This window comes from Fulmarus glacialis, unplaced genomic scaffold, assembly GCF_000690835.1.
Source record: "Fulmarus glacialis isolate BGI_N327 unplaced genomic scaffold, ASM69083v1 scaffold38697, whole genome shotgun sequence".
Taxonomy (NCBI): Eukaryota; Metazoa; Chordata; class Aves; order Procellariiformes; family Procellariidae; genus Fulmarus; species Fulmarus glacialis.
Window position 1 is genome coordinate 27,718 of NW_009224482.1, and position 18,407 is coordinate 46,124.

The 18,407-nt window shown below is 36.2% G+C and overlaps 1 protein-coding gene across 1 annotated transcript in view; it reads right to left on the reverse strand.

Moving 5' to 3' along the window:
• LOC104079952 (DDB1- and CUL4-associated factor 6-like) overlaps positions 1 to 15,670 on the reverse strand; it is a gene marked incomplete at its 3' end in the record, with an annotated part of 42,044 nt that extends 26,374 nt beyond the window's left edge. Inside the window, exons 1-3 of the mRNA XM_009582160.1 lie at positions 15,559 to 15,670; positions 15,073 to 15,318; positions 2,490 to 2,549 (exon numbers count right to left, since the gene is read on the reverse strand). Coding sequence (XP_009580455.1) covers positions 2,490 to 2,549; positions 15,073 to 15,318; positions 15,559 to 15,652 — 400 coding nt within the window. The remainder of the gene's footprint in view (positions 1 to 2,489; positions 2,550 to 15,072; positions 15,319 to 15,558) is intronic.
• Positions 15,671 to 18,407: the final 2,737 nt, after the last annotated feature.

Sequence of the window (18,407 nt, forward strand, 5' to 3'; positions counted from 1 at the left end):
CTAACTCTGCCACAGCTGACATACCAGCTTGTTCCGGACCAGCTCAAGTATCTATAATGTGGCACTGAACAATCTGGTATGGACATCACCATAAGGGATTACTAAACCCTCACACCAACTTGCAAATATCTAGAAATAGCAGTAATCAGTATGGCCTCTCTCTCTGTCGGCAGCAGCATTAAGATGGTATGGGATGCATATACACATTTACACTTCAAAGTTACCGAGCTAGTTCTGTGGCTTCAGGTTCCCTCTTTAATCATACCAATTCAGGCAGTACCTTACAGTCGTAACATTGCCTTTACACTACAACAAATCTAACAGCCACCCTCCATTATTACAATCACAGTAAAAACAAACAAACAAGCAAAACAAAACCAAAAAAATCCACTGTAGAACACTGTAATCCATTTGAAACCATTTTGTACAGACGGGAATGATGTATAGCTTCTGCTGGACCATCAGAATAATGGCATTATAAATTTATGTGTTTGTAGTAAGTATCAAAAGATCTTTAAACCCAAAACGGTCTTAAAACATAAATGCCAACAGAAGAGACTGGTCCAACAGAAGACAGCTGATTCAGTACCAAATGAAGAAAAAATAGGAATAAGAAAGAGAAAACATTTCTATATAAAAAGAACTGATATGACCTCCTTCATTAGCTACTTATACTTTTGTGAGATGTCTGTTCAAATATGAAGTGAAACTAATGCAGTTTAACTTCAAAAATCCAACTGCATCTCAGCAAATTATTCTTTCTGGTTATCATCTGAACAACAGATTTCCTAATAAATTACCTCCTTTTCAAAATTCCAAGTTTTCCAAACTAGAAGTAACATTCTGTGTCTCTTCAGGCGATCCTTACCATCACAACAGAACAACATTGCCTTAAAACAATCAGAGAACTGGTCTACCAATAAAGTTTGGATAAACAAATTTATTTGGGGCTTTTTTGCATATTAAAAAACCTGAGGTGCTTTTATGAGAGAAAACCTCTTCACATTAGTTCAAGTAATTTCTTAAGAAAGGAAAAAATTATTAGAAAAAACTCCCAAGAGTCTATGGCAACTATGGGTCTATTACAACTATGCAATTAACAATACTACTACACAAACTAGTCTTTAAGGCAACTGATCCTGCTTGAAGAGGAATCTGATGCAGATTTGGGAACTGATTTCTGGGACCAAAACTTCTCGTTTTATCTTTGTTGTCAGATGGGCTTAATTCACAACTTCATGGAACAATTTATCAGTTTTCCAAAAATTTTGCAGTTGTAAGAACTTCAGTAAACATATAGACTTTCTATGTTAATTCTAGTTTATTCTACTCTTATCAAATAATGCTTTATTCTGAGTTCATAACAGACAGCATAACTTGGCCACTAATCATAAGCAAGTTTTCCAGCTAAACCTGACTATCGGAATGATGTAGACTACTGAACCATGAATAATTAGCAAATTTACACATTGAGGTTTAAGGCTATTTCATCACAAAATGTAATTCCACGAAATGAATATATTTTGTCAATATAAGACACAGCTTGATTTTTTCCCAGTGTTTTGGCATCCTAAAATAAACCATAATCTCAACAGTTGCCAAACAGACTGTTTTTCAGAAATGGGATTTCAAAACACATTCTATCTTAGAGTGTGAAACAAGATGAAACACCCAGCTCTTTTGTGGGATTTGAGCTATGAAATCTCTACAGAGGCTTTGATACGGAAGTAAGCATAATGCAGAGTGTATGGAAATCTATTTTTAAATTACCATCTATCACTCATTAATTATTCAGGCATAAATATTCACTACAGATAACATTGGTTCAGCTGGAATAGCGTACCTATGGCCCACTTCACTGCTCACAATTTGAAGACTGATGAATAATGGGCATAAAGAAAGCTCACAAGTGTTTTTTCTACCACCAGCCCATAGGGCATCTATAGAGAAACACTAGTACTTGTTTAGCAGAAGGGGTGTAGGACAAGGAGTTACAGAGGTAAGATGCACATAAGTGCAATAGGAGCTCTTGAGTTACTCAAACTGTGCAAGTATAACAAAGCTGCACATCTCCCTTGCATAAGATAAATTAATTTGGCATTATATGATTAAAAGTCACTTCAATCTTGATATTTGCACTTTGATCCAAGAAGAACCATTCAGAAAAAGACTGTTTAAAGAATTAATTTTACTTTGCATTTAAAAAAATATTCTAAATGTCTGTAGAGTACATAAGATGTTTACTGTACCTACATTGAACACGTTAAGAATTGAGCATAGGATGGCTTTTGAAGACAACAATTAACCTTACTCTGTTACTCGTATTGAGAATTAAATAGTCAATGAGTTTCCAGCAGATCTGCTTACAGAATTCTACTTTATGTAGATGAACAGCATTTTTAGACTGTTTATCATCATGAAAGGCAATTTTAAAAGGAAGCATTGCAATCAACTATGGCTGGGTATAGCGCATTTCCTGTCACACGCACCCTGTTGCTCATCAAGTGACATGGATCCAAGCTGTTTGTTAACCACAGAAGAAGGAGAATCTGAAACAAAAACGAGATTTCAACTTAAAACATAAGCAGCAGAGAACTGCACAGCAATGTCACGATCATATGTTAGTTTAAAATAAAAAAAATAAAAAGCAGCAACATAAGGAAGCTTTGGGTTTGTTTTATGAGCAGCCAGCCATATTGCATTTTCTAGGCATGACAGAAGCAAAGCCACTTGTTTCAAATCATTATGTATTTCTTTAGGTAGTCATTGAACAGCCTGAAGCTTGCTGACATGTCAATATTAAAAATGCCTGTCCATGACCAAAGATTTTACTATGTTCTTCAAATTTCTATCACGTCTGGAAAAAACACTGAAGAGTCATGACTCCTAAAGCCTTTGCTCCAACTACCAAATGACACTAGTATTTCAAACCATGTGCTAAATGTAAATTTCAGAATATTTATACTTCAACATAAAATATTCAATGGCATACCAGTATCTTTAATATTTATACCTATGAGCATAAAATGTTAAAGATGACACTGTTTACAGATATAACAGCGTATAGACTGTTTTTAAAACATTAAAGCACGAAAATACATCCCGCTCATAGGACAGTTCGATAGTTCTGCATTCCTAGATGCTATACCTCTGTGGCATCTGATGACTGAGAACACGTCTTCGCAAGTTTATCACAGTACCACACCAGACAGTCTTATAAAAATCCTCATGTAATCACAGCAAAAAACCAAAACAAACCAAAACAAAAACCCCAGCAGTTAAGTGCATTTTTTTCCACTGGACACTACCCGTTAATAACTACCATCAGCACTGCGTTCATTGTGCAGACAAATGACACATGCATCATTCAGTATCTTCTGTGAGTCTATTTTCGTCGTCACCTCTGTAGACCAGATCTTACTTCTGTATTATCTTAAGATGAGCTGATGTACATAAATTAGTGCAGTGTTTCAAAGATATTGGCTAGGCTACCATATCTTGGTTCCATTTGTTAATCTCTGTTATAAACAAATTCATGCTAAGCTAAAAGGATTTAATATCCTGTATTATAAACTGAGTCATAGTCTGCCAACATCACAGCACGCTAAAGGAATTTTAACATAAATTTAAATCCTACACAAGGAAAGCAATGAAATAATACACTCTCTCCTATAGGAAGCTCACTTCCAGGTTTGGGCCAAAATCACCAGCATGACCTATTTTGTAGTACAGCCATAAACCTGCTAAATTGACAAAGCTGATTTAAATATATATCCTCAAATGAGGTTCATTCCCAGCTGTTGGTGCAAGAATCAGTCTGTTCCTTCGTTACACTGATACCTAGTGTAGGGGAGGGGAGAAGGAGTGAAGAACAGAGACCAAGAGAGTCTGAGGCAAGCTCAGTGTGTTTTGGAGCTGGCTTGTTTTGGTAACTGGGCTTATACATTTTATTTCCGTAACTGGGAAACATAAAACTGATCCTGTTTTGTCTTCACCTTTGTTCAGCTGTGCCCGTGCCTTGAGCCAAACACACCTAAGCCACACCACAGAATTTGTCATCTAGATTTAGATGGGACGTAGCTCTTAAGTATGAGACTTCTAACATTAATATATTTCACTTTCCAAAACTGAAGTGTGCTTTACATATAATTTCTAATTTAGAAGAGAAGAATTTACAGCGGAGTTGTTTTCAATGGAGTAGTCATCCACTTTTTAGAATGTAAATCAGAGCAAAAAGCTGGTGTCATAAGATGATCTACTTGTATTCCAGCTGACTCAGCACAGGAATTGGTACGCCTCTCTCAAGGGCAGGCTGGCTTTGATCACTGACTCACAGTTATGAAGCCCGTGATTGGGATTAACTTGTATCAAAAGTGCTAAAGGAAGGGGAGGTCTTGGACAGCAAGCTGAGAAGCCTAATGACAGAAGACAGTGCTTCTTTCTATAAGCTTATATGTCCTTTTTTAAAAGGCATATCATGCTGCCAAACATTTTACTTGGCTAGAAAAGCTAATCTCATCAGCTTTTTAATTCAGACCAAGCTGAACAGAAGAAATATGACTGAACTAACATGTTCTAATTGTAAACATAAGAAATGACATTTACTACCCTTATCAGCACTTCTAAATTTTATTAAGACCTCACATTATACAACAGTAAGTAAAAAGTAGGTATGTTTTACCATGTGCATCATTCAATCACAGTAAGTGAAAATGAAAAATTTTCTAGGTAGTAGTCCATGCCAACGTAGGCTTAAGCCTCCTACATTTCACTATTATTTTGATGTCTTCTTACAACTTTGTGAATGCATTTCACTTGTAATATGAGAATTTTTAAACAACATATAGGAAGCATCCTAAATATTCCAATTTTCATGGTTAAGAAAAGAGCTCAGTTCGTAGCAATTTTAAACTCTCTTTTTTTCCCCTTTTTCAAGTCCTGTGAAGCTACAGATCACCAGCACCCCTTGAAGTGGCACTGCAGTCCGGAACCCCACACCTCAGGCAGGGAAATAAAGATGACCACAAAACCAGCCTAGAGAAGTTCAGGTAAATGCCTCTTTTTTTAATATATGGCTTTGTTTTGTAAAAATTCTGAAAAAGTACTTTCATCATTTCTGATAAAGCTTTTGAAAAAAAGTATTACCAAAACTGTGCCATATAGTTAAAAAAACAAACAAAAATCCAAACTCTTACCTGAGCCTTCACAGGCTGGGTCTACATCCCAATGCAGTTCACCACTGGTTGTAATGTCACCAGTACATTCTAAACTGGACCACCACTTAAAGAGGGAACTGGAGATTCATAAATTTGGGGAACCTCAAACAGAAAATAGAAGATAATTTTAAAGTCAGTTATATGCTGAAGGATCTTCCTATAGTTTGGGCAATCAGCACCTGACTTCATCAAAATATTAGCATGCCACCTGTATTGTTTTGGTTAAAAAAAATTCCTCCTTATATCACTATAACCCCAGCTCCAGTGTGAGAGTCAGGCCTAAAGCAGTGAGACCTGTTTTAAAGTCCTAAACATGGTACATATAGTGGACCTTAATCTAAGAAATTAAATACTTGTATTAATAACTAGGAATAATTGCTTTGCACAGTGAATAAGCTCTCAGTTACATATTTTGAACTTGAAATGGACGCATTTCTACATCTAGGTGTTTACAAAGAATGCAAAGAATCCAGTAATAAAAACTGCAGTCATCCCCTGTTCTTCGCAGAAAGCTTTAACACAGAAATGAAGGTCCAATTTGTTCTGCTTTAAAGACACTGACCATATAGACTTTTGAAAAAAGTTCAAAAAAGAAAGAGTAAAGTCAATGTGCGTCACAGGTTCTGCAATATGTCAGCATGCACATGTATATATCTTTATTCCACAATAAATGCAGTCTAAATCAAATTCATTTTTCCTCAAAAAAGAAAGGTTCACATTACTTCATATTTTCGTGGGTAAGATTATGCACACTGACCGCTACAGGAACCCCTGATGCACCGATAACAACACTGATTTATTTTTTCTTTTTCGCTTCAAGATCAGCTGGTTCATGTTTCTGTAACTTCTCAAATTGCATTCGATTCACTTAAAGTTCTCAAAAAGAGAAGTGATGTATGCAATGGCAATGCATACACAGCATATCAGCATTGGGCAGAGCAGCAATAACAACAGGTTAAAAAGGTTTATTTTCTTTGTAGTTTGCAGATAGCACACATATGCTGCTGTTTAAATACTGCACAGGATCTAAATGTTATGAAATGCCACAAAAATGTAAGTAAGTCAAAACTAGGCTTTGTTAGAGAAAGTATATAATAAAAAAAAAAACCCAAACCCTTACCATAGTTCCCTGATTAAATAAAGCAGATATCAAAAAAATCTGAATCTGTTCAATACCTAAGCAAAGGCTTGCAGACAGAATAGACCTGATACACACAGCATATACTGCTTCTAAAACTCTGCCAAATTTACACAACACTTACGAGAGGTATCCACTAAAACAAAGTCTTTTTGCCATCTGAGGATGAAGTATCTTTTTCCTCAATGTCAAATCAGCCCACTATGAATCATTACTCAGTTAACTCACTTTCACATTCAACCACAACATAAACTTTTGACCATGTTTTTCTAAACAGTGAAGGTTAACTATTACAGATACTGCTTGCAAATCCTCATGTAACTATTACAAGTCTTTAGACTAGGAGACAGAATAACTACCATACAGTCTAATTTTCTATTAAACCTGTAAAAGCTTCAGCTCTTGACATTTTCTACCAGTAATTTCTTACATGGCTGGAGTATTTTTTCTCCAGCCTGTGTCTACAGCTGTAATTGAACTTCTGTGATTGCAAAGATAAGGATTAAGAATGAAACACAGGTCAGAAGAAATGGCCTTCGTCTCACACTGAATACCCCAAAAAATTGCAAGTGTAAATTATACAAGTTTTGCCAGAGTAGGGATTGAGAACTTGCAGCCCTGGGCCAGAGGCTATGACGCCATTTCACATAGTGGCAGACACATTTTACGGTATAATTTTTTGTTTCAAAATTTACAACTAGTATGTGCCCAAAAACTGAACATCTGCCTCAAGACAGAGCATCAAAGACAACCTTGCAGAAAAAAAAAAAAGATAGAGATTGTCCCTGTTTATTATTAAAAAAACCCCCAAAACTACGAACTACTACTTCTCCTACCACATTTCTGAAATGTCAACTTACCACAGCGTTGGAAAACAATTGTGTCTTTGGAGAAGCAAGAAACCAAAAATCTGCAGCTGTAATTTTCCAAAGGAATAGATTGCAGATACACATCTTCCAAAAATAAGTCTTGGGAGGTCAGAAAACAAAGTAACTTGCATAAAAAGAAATGAGCAAATACAGAGAATATTTCCATGTCCAGAGTGCAGAAATCGTAAAAAGTAAATAGACAATGCAAAGATGATCTTGATTCCCCAATCAAAAGAAACAAGTTTCATTTGTTCCCTCCCATAATAGGGGAAGGAGGAATACAATGAAAGAAGCTCATGAAGCACAACAGGAATTTATTGTGTTTACACATACAAGTAGAAAGGAAAAGGTAATGTAATTTTTTATCAAATTTCTTGAGGAATAATTGACTGAACACATTAAATATTTAAATTTGAATTCCTCATTTTAAATGTTCCACTGTCTATAATGCTGAAGGTAACAAATTCCACCAATCAGACCAAACAGCAAAAAGATATACATCCTTTTGTATATATGGGTTGATACAATGAGTTGGAGGTCAGATAGCAAAACTGCTCCCCCTTCATCTCCCCAGAAATAAATGTTTCCATAGTGCTAAGTGAATCTATCTTTCAAAGCAATTACTTAATAAGTAAAATGGTTAAATTTGCAAATTCATTGTCATCACACAAAGAATGAGGTAAATATTTGAATACTAGTTTCCTCCAAGGCTATGTATGTTCTGTGGTTCCTTGGTGATCCCAGACAAAACGATTGGACCTTCCCATTAGTTCCCTTAAAATTTGAAGCATGCGGGAACTCAAAACTCTAAAAGGCAGTGATGGGGGATCCAAACTAACTACAATACATGTCTGACTCCCAGTTAAAGCAATTACTGAGCTTAAATCTTCAAATTTTTGTCAGTATGGATCCTACAGTATGTTGACCCACAAGCAACTGGGAGTAAAGAATTACACTGCATCCTTGAAGGGCCACTAAGAGATGGGCGAGACAGTATCAAGTGAAACCCAGATCAACACATACTTCAGAGGTAGTAAAATATTCACAGATACGCCTCCAGGTGAAAATTCTACAGATATGGTTGTAATCAAACTTTTTTTCCAACTTCAATTCAATGGGAAACAACTTAGTAAAAAAATTTATTTTAAGTCATTCCGAAAGGAAAATGGAAGATCAAGATCTATTGACTGCAAGTGTTAGCTACGGTTCTGCCTCTGTCAATACATATCTTTGAGTTAATAAATCCTGATGTTCACTTAGCTGAAAAAAAATTGGTAGCTTTTTGGTAGGGTTTTTTTTTTCCTGGCAGGAAAATGCAGCCACCTACAAGAACACTGCTACCATTGTTTTTCTCGTTCTCCTCCTGCAGGTATCAGGCACTTACGGCCACCATCCTTAGGATAAGCACACAGCCCTCCAGGATTTACTGGTTTCCAAACATTCTGAAAACTCACTGTAGAATTTTCTAGAGTAGGAAGTTATTCAAAATTCAGTAACTACATATTGTAACTAGCGCACTAGCCACTCTTATATCAAATCGTTCTGTAAGGCTCCAGATAAACAAATAGATTGAACCATAGCAAGTCAAACTGTGAATGAATGACACAATCCTTGTAAGTAATTTAGCCACACCTCAACTATCACAGAATTTATCCATAGAAGGAACATTGCTTTCTTGTAATAATTTTTAATCTCAGTAAGACAAGAGAAAGAGGATGCTGAAATGAAAAGTCATGCTGTTCAAAAAAGGAGAGCATATTTGGGGATTTTGGCTTGTTACAAGTATTTTCACTATACTTACCGTAAAACCATAGCATTTAAGAGTGCCAAAATTCTGCTTTACTGAATTGTTACCCTGATTTAGAATATATACTAAACCAAAGCTAAGTCTTAAATGTTGCTATCGGATACAATTAACACCAAAATGCAGTTTCAAGGGTGTAAGTACCTTAGTCTATTCAGGATACAGCAATTTCTTGCTCGACTGCTCTAACAAATATTGCACATACCTGATACCATGCACCTAGGAAACTTTCTCCATATAGTATTATTTAGCTATATAATCCAACCATGTTAGATAAATGAAAACTGTCAATATTACTCTGTCCATAACTATGTGATGATAAACACCACCACATGCAAGGTAAGACAAGCAGCAAATGCGTTACCTGTTCTGTTCTGGAAAAGAAGCATCTCAGCAAACAACAGCAGCACAAACTATAACTACGTTAGCTGCTTAAGAAACCTTGACAAATGACAACCTGATGTTTGAGGGTCCTGTGAGGAGCCCTTAGAGGAGGACTGATCAGAGGAGGACGACTGTGGCGCTGAACCCTCAGCTAGCTCTCGCTGTCTCTGTTGTTCTGCCTTCTTAAGCCTCAGTCGCTGTAGACCCCTACGGATTATAGCTAACTCAGGTCCCATTAACTCTGACAAACAGGGAGGGGAGGGGGGGAAAAAAAAAAAAGTATGTAAAAGAAAGAAGCATTGAACATACAATATACTGAACAGGGAGGAGGGGTGGGGGGACTGACCAAAGAGAGAAGCAACAGATACTAAGTGTAATTACCGTGAAAAAAATGATGTAAATCATTTACTAACATCCAGAAATTATAAAATAAAATATTGAAATTGTTAATAAAATACTGAAATTGTTTTTCTCTTCCTAAATGCGTGAATCATAGGACTGAAAATTTCAGGACTCATGTCATACAATACACCCCCCTCCCCATCTCCAACACTTAAACCATTTAACAAAGAATTATTTAACGAAAATAGATAGATCCTGACTGATTCAAAACAAAGCAAACAACAGAAGTATTCATTTTCATGTTCCTAACACACATAACAAATGAGAATATTCGTGGTGTAAAATTATGCAACTGTGGTCTACAGGTAAGTTTTCAAAATGAATGTGGTAGCTTCCTCATGTGGAAAAAAAAAAAAAAAGTACAATTTTGATCAAAACAAACCTGTGAAAAAAGTAAACTGGGACTATGGAAATAGGTGGCAGAACAGCATCTAACCAAAAAATACACCTTACTATGAACTCATTTTTTATCTCAGACATTCCCAGTGGGGTGAGGATTCAAAGTTTGAAAACATTGTTAAGTTGCCCTACAGAGGAATTAATTTATTGGATCATAAACAATTCTTAATATCATTCTGTTAACAGACTATTCTTTCAGTTCCATCTTTAGAGACTTCACTGTTTTCATATTTTTGTCTTTATTCATTTGTCAGTTATACCGATTTGGCATGTACCAGTCCACTATCTGATTAACAGTATTTTTTGCAAACTGCTATAAAACTAGGTGTCCAAGTAATTTTTTATTCTTCCCATGCTCTTTGCAGATTTCCTCCACTTACACAAATACTGTATAGCAAGCACTTCTCTTTCTATAACACAGATTGTATCTTTATTGGCAATAGCTGAAACACAACACTGACCTGAACCACTCCTGAACTACTCTCCTCTATGATACAGTAAGGCACAGAAGCTAATGCAGACTCAAATATTCACATCAAATGCTCTTGCTAGTTCTGCTATAAACTGCTAGCCTAGACCTATCCTGAAAGGATTTATATCAAGGGGACTCTGGAGTATTTTGTAGATGTGAGGAAATCTGCAAAGAAAAAAAAAATCAGTACTATGAAATGTTAAAATACTGGAGAGCATTACATTGGCATACAACCTTTCATCCAAGCAAAAGCTTTACAAATATTCTGTAACTCTTATTCACTCAGTGAAGCAAGCAAATTTTAAATTTTCTTTCACAAAAAGAAACAAACCCAAAGACACAATCCAATCATTCAAAAATTAGAGGCAGGCACCAGTTAATACTGAATAGTCATGAGCTCTAATGTCCTCAGTCTAATACCACTTCTGGGAAATACATCCTGGCAGTTTATGGTTGATGAGGTATAACAAGAAGGAAAAAGATATACTTCCTAAAAGGAATATGGCATCAAAGAGATTTGCCATGAATAGTTTTCATGTGCCATGGACATTTATGGAAATTAGAACTCCAAACAATCTAGGAAATGCTTTCAAGGAAATTTCAATGATGTCTAAAATTGCAGTTTTCAGTACTTGCTGCTGATTCAGTTCCACTCAGTCCAGAGACTGTTACAATTTAAGATGTAACAAGAATTACAATTCAAAATGTAAAGAGATAACTCCTATCCTGAATATGTTCAATGACAACACATTTTAACACATTTCAGAATCTCTAAGCAAATGTTTATTTTGCCAGCAAATGGAGTGAGGAAATAGAAATGGGAAAAAAAAACCCACAAAACAACAGCTATTGCCACTTTCCCATTCAAAATTTAAAAGCAAAGTTACCTTATATCAGAACACATATTAAGATTAAGCTTTGCCCTAATTAGTCAATTGTCCCCTACCCCTCCCTCCCAACGGTACCAATGTATACGTGGAATATTATTTAGGGGGAAAAAAGCATTATTATATTTTACAGTTTGTTCTATCTGATGTTTATTCATGGTTTAAAAATACGGCATCTTAAAACTAATGTAAAAAATGAATTAATGGTTTCCACTGACTGGGACAAGGAGGGCAAGAAAATAAATTTGTTTTTTTGTTTTTTTTTTCCTTAGTGACAAGCATGAAAATCTCCAGCAATTTTTCTGTCTCATTATTAAAAAAAAAAAAAAATTATTCAAACGTACTGACAAGAACAGGCTACTGAGATTTTGCACTGATCTTGTTGATTATTTGCAACTTACTCAAATGTTCCAACTGTATTATTCTAGAATATATATTCTGATAAAGAGACTTATCCAAACAAGTTCCAGCACTGACCCAGTTTTTGTACTGACTCTATTTTGAACGTGTACTTTTTTAAAACATTAAGAGATGAAGTAAGTAATTCAGATGTAGAAGCTCAAATGCTTACCACATAGCATATTTTCTGGAACACCATACCAAAAATATATGTGAATTATAATACACATGCAAAGGTATCGCTATTTCAAAGACAGGATTACCACCAGCGCTTGTGTTCAGTACAGAAATCTGTAGAAATGATTTATGAAAAGTTGTTTATAAGCCTGTTCCGTTCTGTAGAATTGGAGCATGAATTCATGCTAAGTAAATCATTACCCGAAAACGTATTCTTCATTTGCTAACTCTTTGCTACAATATTCAAACTTATATCTGCCACCACTTTACGCAAAATGATGGCTGAAAGCCTCTAGCTTTCCTTCTTCCTTTTTCCAAAATGCTTCCCCAGTCAGCCATCTTTTACAACACACCTCTACCTGGTCTTCCTACTCAACCCCGCTGTATTTAAACTACTATTCCTATTATCACTTTCCCTATCCTGTCACCCCAAAAAGCAGCAAGTTTTATTCACCTCTAAATGCAGCTAAACAAACTTAGGGAATCCTGTTCTTGATGCAGAGTGCAGTGTTTTCGCATTTATAGACTAGAGACTGTGAGTAAATAAAATCTCATAACTGAGCCCTCTCATGGGTTACGTAAGTATACAAGCATTGCAAAACAGAAATTCACATTCAAGCCTACCCATTCATAAACCCACTGCTACTGCTCTGCCATGACCTGCTCCCTCTGCCCAAGAGCTTCCCCTCTCCCAGAACTCGCCCGTGTTACCCAAAGACTTGTTTTACAGTAATTTAAGTGTTTTAAAAGCGGTGCAAACTAGACAAGATGCTTACTAGGTGTGCAAACATACAATACTATTAAGTTTACTCCTGCAGGAGTCCTGTACACAATTTAAAGATGATACCTGGTCCTAACACTAAAATCTGCATACAGCAATAAAGAATATCAGATAAAGTTTTGTTTGTTTGCTTGTTTCTGTGGGTTTGGAGTTGGGGGAGGAAGTGATGGTGACTTTTTTTTTTGAAGAATCAGCAGCCAATCTGACACCCTGTTTAGGTATAGTCAAAGAACCTATTAAACGTTATACAGTAAATTAGAAAGTATCCACTGCCTGCCAAAAAAACAACCACCACTACCCCTTTCCAAACTGAATATATGGAGAGTCTTAAGTCTGAAAAAACACTGGGAAAGAGGAAATGCTCTTAGAGAAGAGCTGGATTAAGAAAATAACAATTTCAGCTTCATGCTAGCAGAGTAAACTTTTACTTAGAAATTCAGACATTCAGAGAAAAAGAGGAAAACACTTTTTATAGTCAGCATGCATTCTTTAAAATGCAGGATAGAAAGTGCATCATAATTCCAGAAATGCTCTCTAGTGCATTATCATTATGCAACCCACAAAGTTTCAATGACACAGCTTGAAGCAATTATTTTTAATATGGGACGTACTCCCCTGGCCAGTGCAAGCTCCAGAATATACCATATACTTTAAAAAATAAATAGATAAAAATAATTCCTTGGTAATGGTATGTGTGTTCTTTGATGGCTATCGTTCTCTACCAAAGATAGTGGCAGCTAAATTGGGTTACACGGAATTAGAGTAGACCCCTTAATCAATTTTTTGTGTGTATTGTGAAAAACTTGAGATTGCAGCAAGTTGACACCAATTCTAATAAAAAAAACCATAGGTGACTAAAAGCCTCTGCTACTAAATACATTTTCTAGCATTCACTTATTTTAGAAATAGTATCCAGGCGGTGTGTATTGTCATACTTCTGCTCACTGTTTATTTCCTCTAAATAAGCATCAGACTAGTTGCAAGGTTTGAAAGGGCAAGAATGATACATTTAATGAATCTCAACTTATGTCTTTAGCTTCCCTGTCTTTCAGATACCAGACACCTAAACATTTCTCACCTGTCCCAAGGATTTTGGCTGCAGCAGCCAGAGTACGCTGAATGGCACAATTTTCCCTGGGAAATCCCCATCTCTCCTTTAGTCCAGAACATTCAATTTAGGGCCTGAATATGCTATCAGTCATCTTTTCCAATGACAAAGACCTCGATTTTTTACAACAGAATTGGTACAAGATAAAAGGTGAATTTATACAAAAAACACGGGATTTTAAAATAATCAAGCCTGAACCTATAGGTGTTTTGGATCACGTCAGCCTTTCCACCACAACTGTGAGGCCTAGAAACTGACTTAAAAAAGTAAAAATAAACTCTTGTGCAAATATTTAACTCTAAAGGCTGTGGCATCTTTTCCTGCATAGAGATGGAAAAGCACAAGTCAAAGCATAAGGTGCTCTTTTACTACCCAAATATGTTTCTGACATTGACAGTGGAATACACTTTCTTCTTTTTCCCACAATAAGAATGTAAGTCTGTATTAAATACAGACGAGTTTCTTCAAGACATATAAACTTAAAAGATCAATATATAGTATAATTTATTTACCAATAATGGAATATCATGCAAGGTGAGCCCTGTCTATCCAGATAGTTTTGAGAAGCAAAAAAACAACATTGCTGACTCTGAAATGTTGAGGATGTAGATTCTACTGAAGGAGACATTCTCTACTTCCTCTGATTATAACAGGCATGGGTTCTGCTATTCATTGCACTGATGCTGCTACAGCCAAATCACAGTTGAAGAAGGCATGATGTTACTTATACTCCATGAAGAGAACAATATGTTTAGAAAAAACAAGCAGTATTTTTTTATTTCTACTTCAAGAGACAATACTGGTTATCCTCTTTGAGATTCCTTCTTCAGACAAATGTATACAGTTGATGGTTTTACTCTTTCTTTAAAGCACAACTGCAGTCACTCGGTAACTATAAAATACCTAGTCTCATTAAGGATGTGCAAGAAAGAAAAGAGAGAAAGATTGAGATCAATTACCCAAAATATCCTAAAATAAAATTGTTTCTTATTGAAAGCATTTTTCATAAACAATGACAAGATGGATTTCTTCTCACCAGACTGATGGAGCACAGGTTGAGCTGAGGCCCCTAAAGAAGGCCTTTGTTCGTTATCAGGAGAGGACAATAATGAAGTTGAAGGAGGACTTTCTGTTGAAGATGATGTTGAAGGAGCTTGGGCTGACATTGTAGAAGAGGAAGATGATGGAAGTTGTTCAGAACCATCTACTTCCATTGCAGTTTCTGATTCTGTACTAGGTGGCATGTTATTAGTAGCAGGAGCATCTGCCCGACTAGTCCCACCTTCGATTAAAAATAAAAAAAAAAAAAGGCAAGAAAAACAAGAGCCCAAAGGTAAACTTACTCTGTCTCTAAAGATCCCTTTGCATTACCATTCATATGGCAAACAAGTGTGCTCAGTTCTTCAGAGTGCACTAAAAATTTTTTAGTTTACACCTCAGAAAGGCTGATATTCAAGGCCTGTACATCCAGTATAAACATACTTTCTGTTGTAATTATTATTACTGAAAAGAAGGAAATCACCTCTGGACCGTGATCTTCCTCGTCCTCGATTGCTTTGTGCAACTTCACTAGCTTCTTCAAACCATCTCGACAGCATGTCTGACATCCTCTGCATTAGAGAGACATTAGGACTTTGCTCCCCTGTAAAGCAAGTAATGCGAAAGTTTTATCTACAAGTTTACAAAAGCGTTCATTTTTTCTCCCCATTTCTTCTTCCACAAAAAAAATCCCTGTACTGTAAGCTACGTAACTAGTAATCCCCTGAACCATCTCCTTTTTTCAGCACAACAGTCCAGCAAGAATTGCCAGCTGAACATGGCACGGCACAAAAACCAACTGTCTTTCCTCCTTTTCTGTTTTACAATTACCTGGAGCTTTTATACACATGACATTGTGAAATTTATGTCATTCAGTTTTAAATGCTGGTTAAATAAGTTCAGGAGGCCTAGATTTTTGTGTTTTTCCAGCTAGTTATAAAATAACTGATTTTATCATTAAACAATGAGAGAGCAAAAAGACATAAAATTAGCACGTGGTGTTTTTAACATTTCCAAAAGACTTCTTTATGACTTAGATTTTCCTCATAAGCACAATTTAATACAACAGCAGAGTTCTTTTAGGGTTTTTCATTTTCACATTTTGGATCAAGTGTCAGGATTGCAAAAACTCTCAAGCAGCAAAATCTTTGACATACTTTCTTTCAACATAAGTCAAAACATTTCCTCCTCATTTTATTTCTGGTTTTATTACATATGAAACAAAATATGTTTCAAGAGAGAAGATAGGAAAAATTCCATTTGTAAAGGGCTGAAACAGAATATTTGAATCTTTAAGTGTTTTTTGTATTCTGTGAAACGTGGTGTTTTGTTTTGGTTGGGGTTTTTTGGGTTTTGTTTGCTTGTTTGTTGTTTTAAACACATTGGCATCTTCCAATAGAAGACCATTCCACTGGACTGGACCGTTCCACGCATACTGAAATAAGAGCTTCTGCTCGCCCCTTAGCCACTTTTGAAGTATGCAGTGTTTAAGCAACGTTTGGAAAAGTTTTGTAGTTGAAGACCTTAAGAAATAGAATCCTTGTGAAGTACAATTACTTATCAAAATACATATGTGAAAAATACTTTAATGCCCTGCATACAAAAGCTAACACTGAAAGATTCTGGAGCGTACTTGGGAAGAACATGTACAGTGAGAATATGCCTCTCAAAGATCAGTGCTGCCACCCGCACCGATGTTATAAAAGCTGAAAGACCAATCAAATATCTGGAGCAATTGATTATCTTTCAGGACTGCATATAATCTCCACTGCAAGGATATAGCTTGAATATATCATGATTAGACCTTGCTTTTAGATTATTTGCTTGAGTTCAGAAGACATTGTTGGGAATGGAGAAGGGAAGGGGAACACACCAACCCACCCACCCAAAAAAACAATGCCTCTCAATCTGACCCCAATGCCTTGTCTATCCTCACTTCCACACTGCAGGTCTCTGACACTCCCCTGGGACCCCTCATTCCCTTCCTGTACCCCAGGCAGGGGAGCTCTGACCTCAGAAGCTTAAGACACAAAAAATAGAATGCAACAGCTGAAGAGAACAGAAAAAAGACGGTTAATGATGGGAGGAAAGGACAATGAACAGTTAACAGAAAAGTAAGTCATGGGTCACCACATGCCTAACTAATGCAGTATAGCTATTCTCTCTCAGTCGCTATACAGTTGTATCAAATAATGCACAGTAAAGATACTGAAGCTTTGTTTTGAGAAAATAAAAATCTAGCCAATGTCTATACCGGAGGAGTCCTTTTCTCAGGCTTTATTTTCTCCTCAGCAGATTTACTTGATATTATGGGGAAATGACAGCTAGAAGGACACTGAAGATACTTAGCTGAAAAAGAATTTAGATGAAAAGTAACGAACTGTGCAAAGGCAACGCTGCAACTAATTTGGATGGGAAAAACCTGCCACAAAAATTATAGCAAAAGTGTCCCTAATATGAGGAGGTATACAAATAAAGTCTGTGGAATGAAAGCATCAAGTAAGCAGAATGTAAAACTGTTAATAATCAAACCCTGTGATATTAGAATAAGAAGGCACATTATGAAATTAAGAGAGCAGTTTAAAAGAAAGGAAAGAAAGTATTCCTTTACACAGTGGGCACTGAACTTCTGGAATTTTTTGCCATAGGAAATATTATCAACAGGTTCAAAAAAAGGATTACAGAAACTCACAGGCAATAGAACCATACGCAGATTCTAAAGGAACAGATGGGAACATACCCTCTAACATTTCTAATCCAGTAATTCCAAATACTGGTGGAGCAACAAAGGCAACAGACTAAGGTAAGAGGACAGGCTCATGTTCTCTCCCTAAACAGCATCTCCTATTGCCTGTGTCAGATACAGAATCCTGCTTTACATGGACCATTAGTCTGATACAGCTAGACACTTCTATTCTAGTTTGGGGAATCAGAAAGATGAGAAAACCAACACAGAAAATCTGGAAAGGGAAACGGTAGGCAGAAAAGGGAGACAGATTTAAGGGAACTAGAACAAATACTTGTACCCCCACAACGTGTCAGATTTAAACAGAAACACATCATTAGATGAAGAGTAAGATGAATGACAAAGCATCCTCTGCCCTGCTTTGTTATCCCATTTTCTGACACTAAAGCATAGCTTTGGAAATGCTCTATCTACTGAAACCTCAAGTGATTGAGTAATATATTACAAACATGAAAATACAAGGATAAAAATTTAGTCCCTACATGTGTTTTATAAAAAAAGTGAAAGATATAGTATTAGAATCCTATTGCTTTGAATTCTAGTCCCCTAATGTAACCATTTGTCCTGGTTTCAGCTGGGATAGGGTT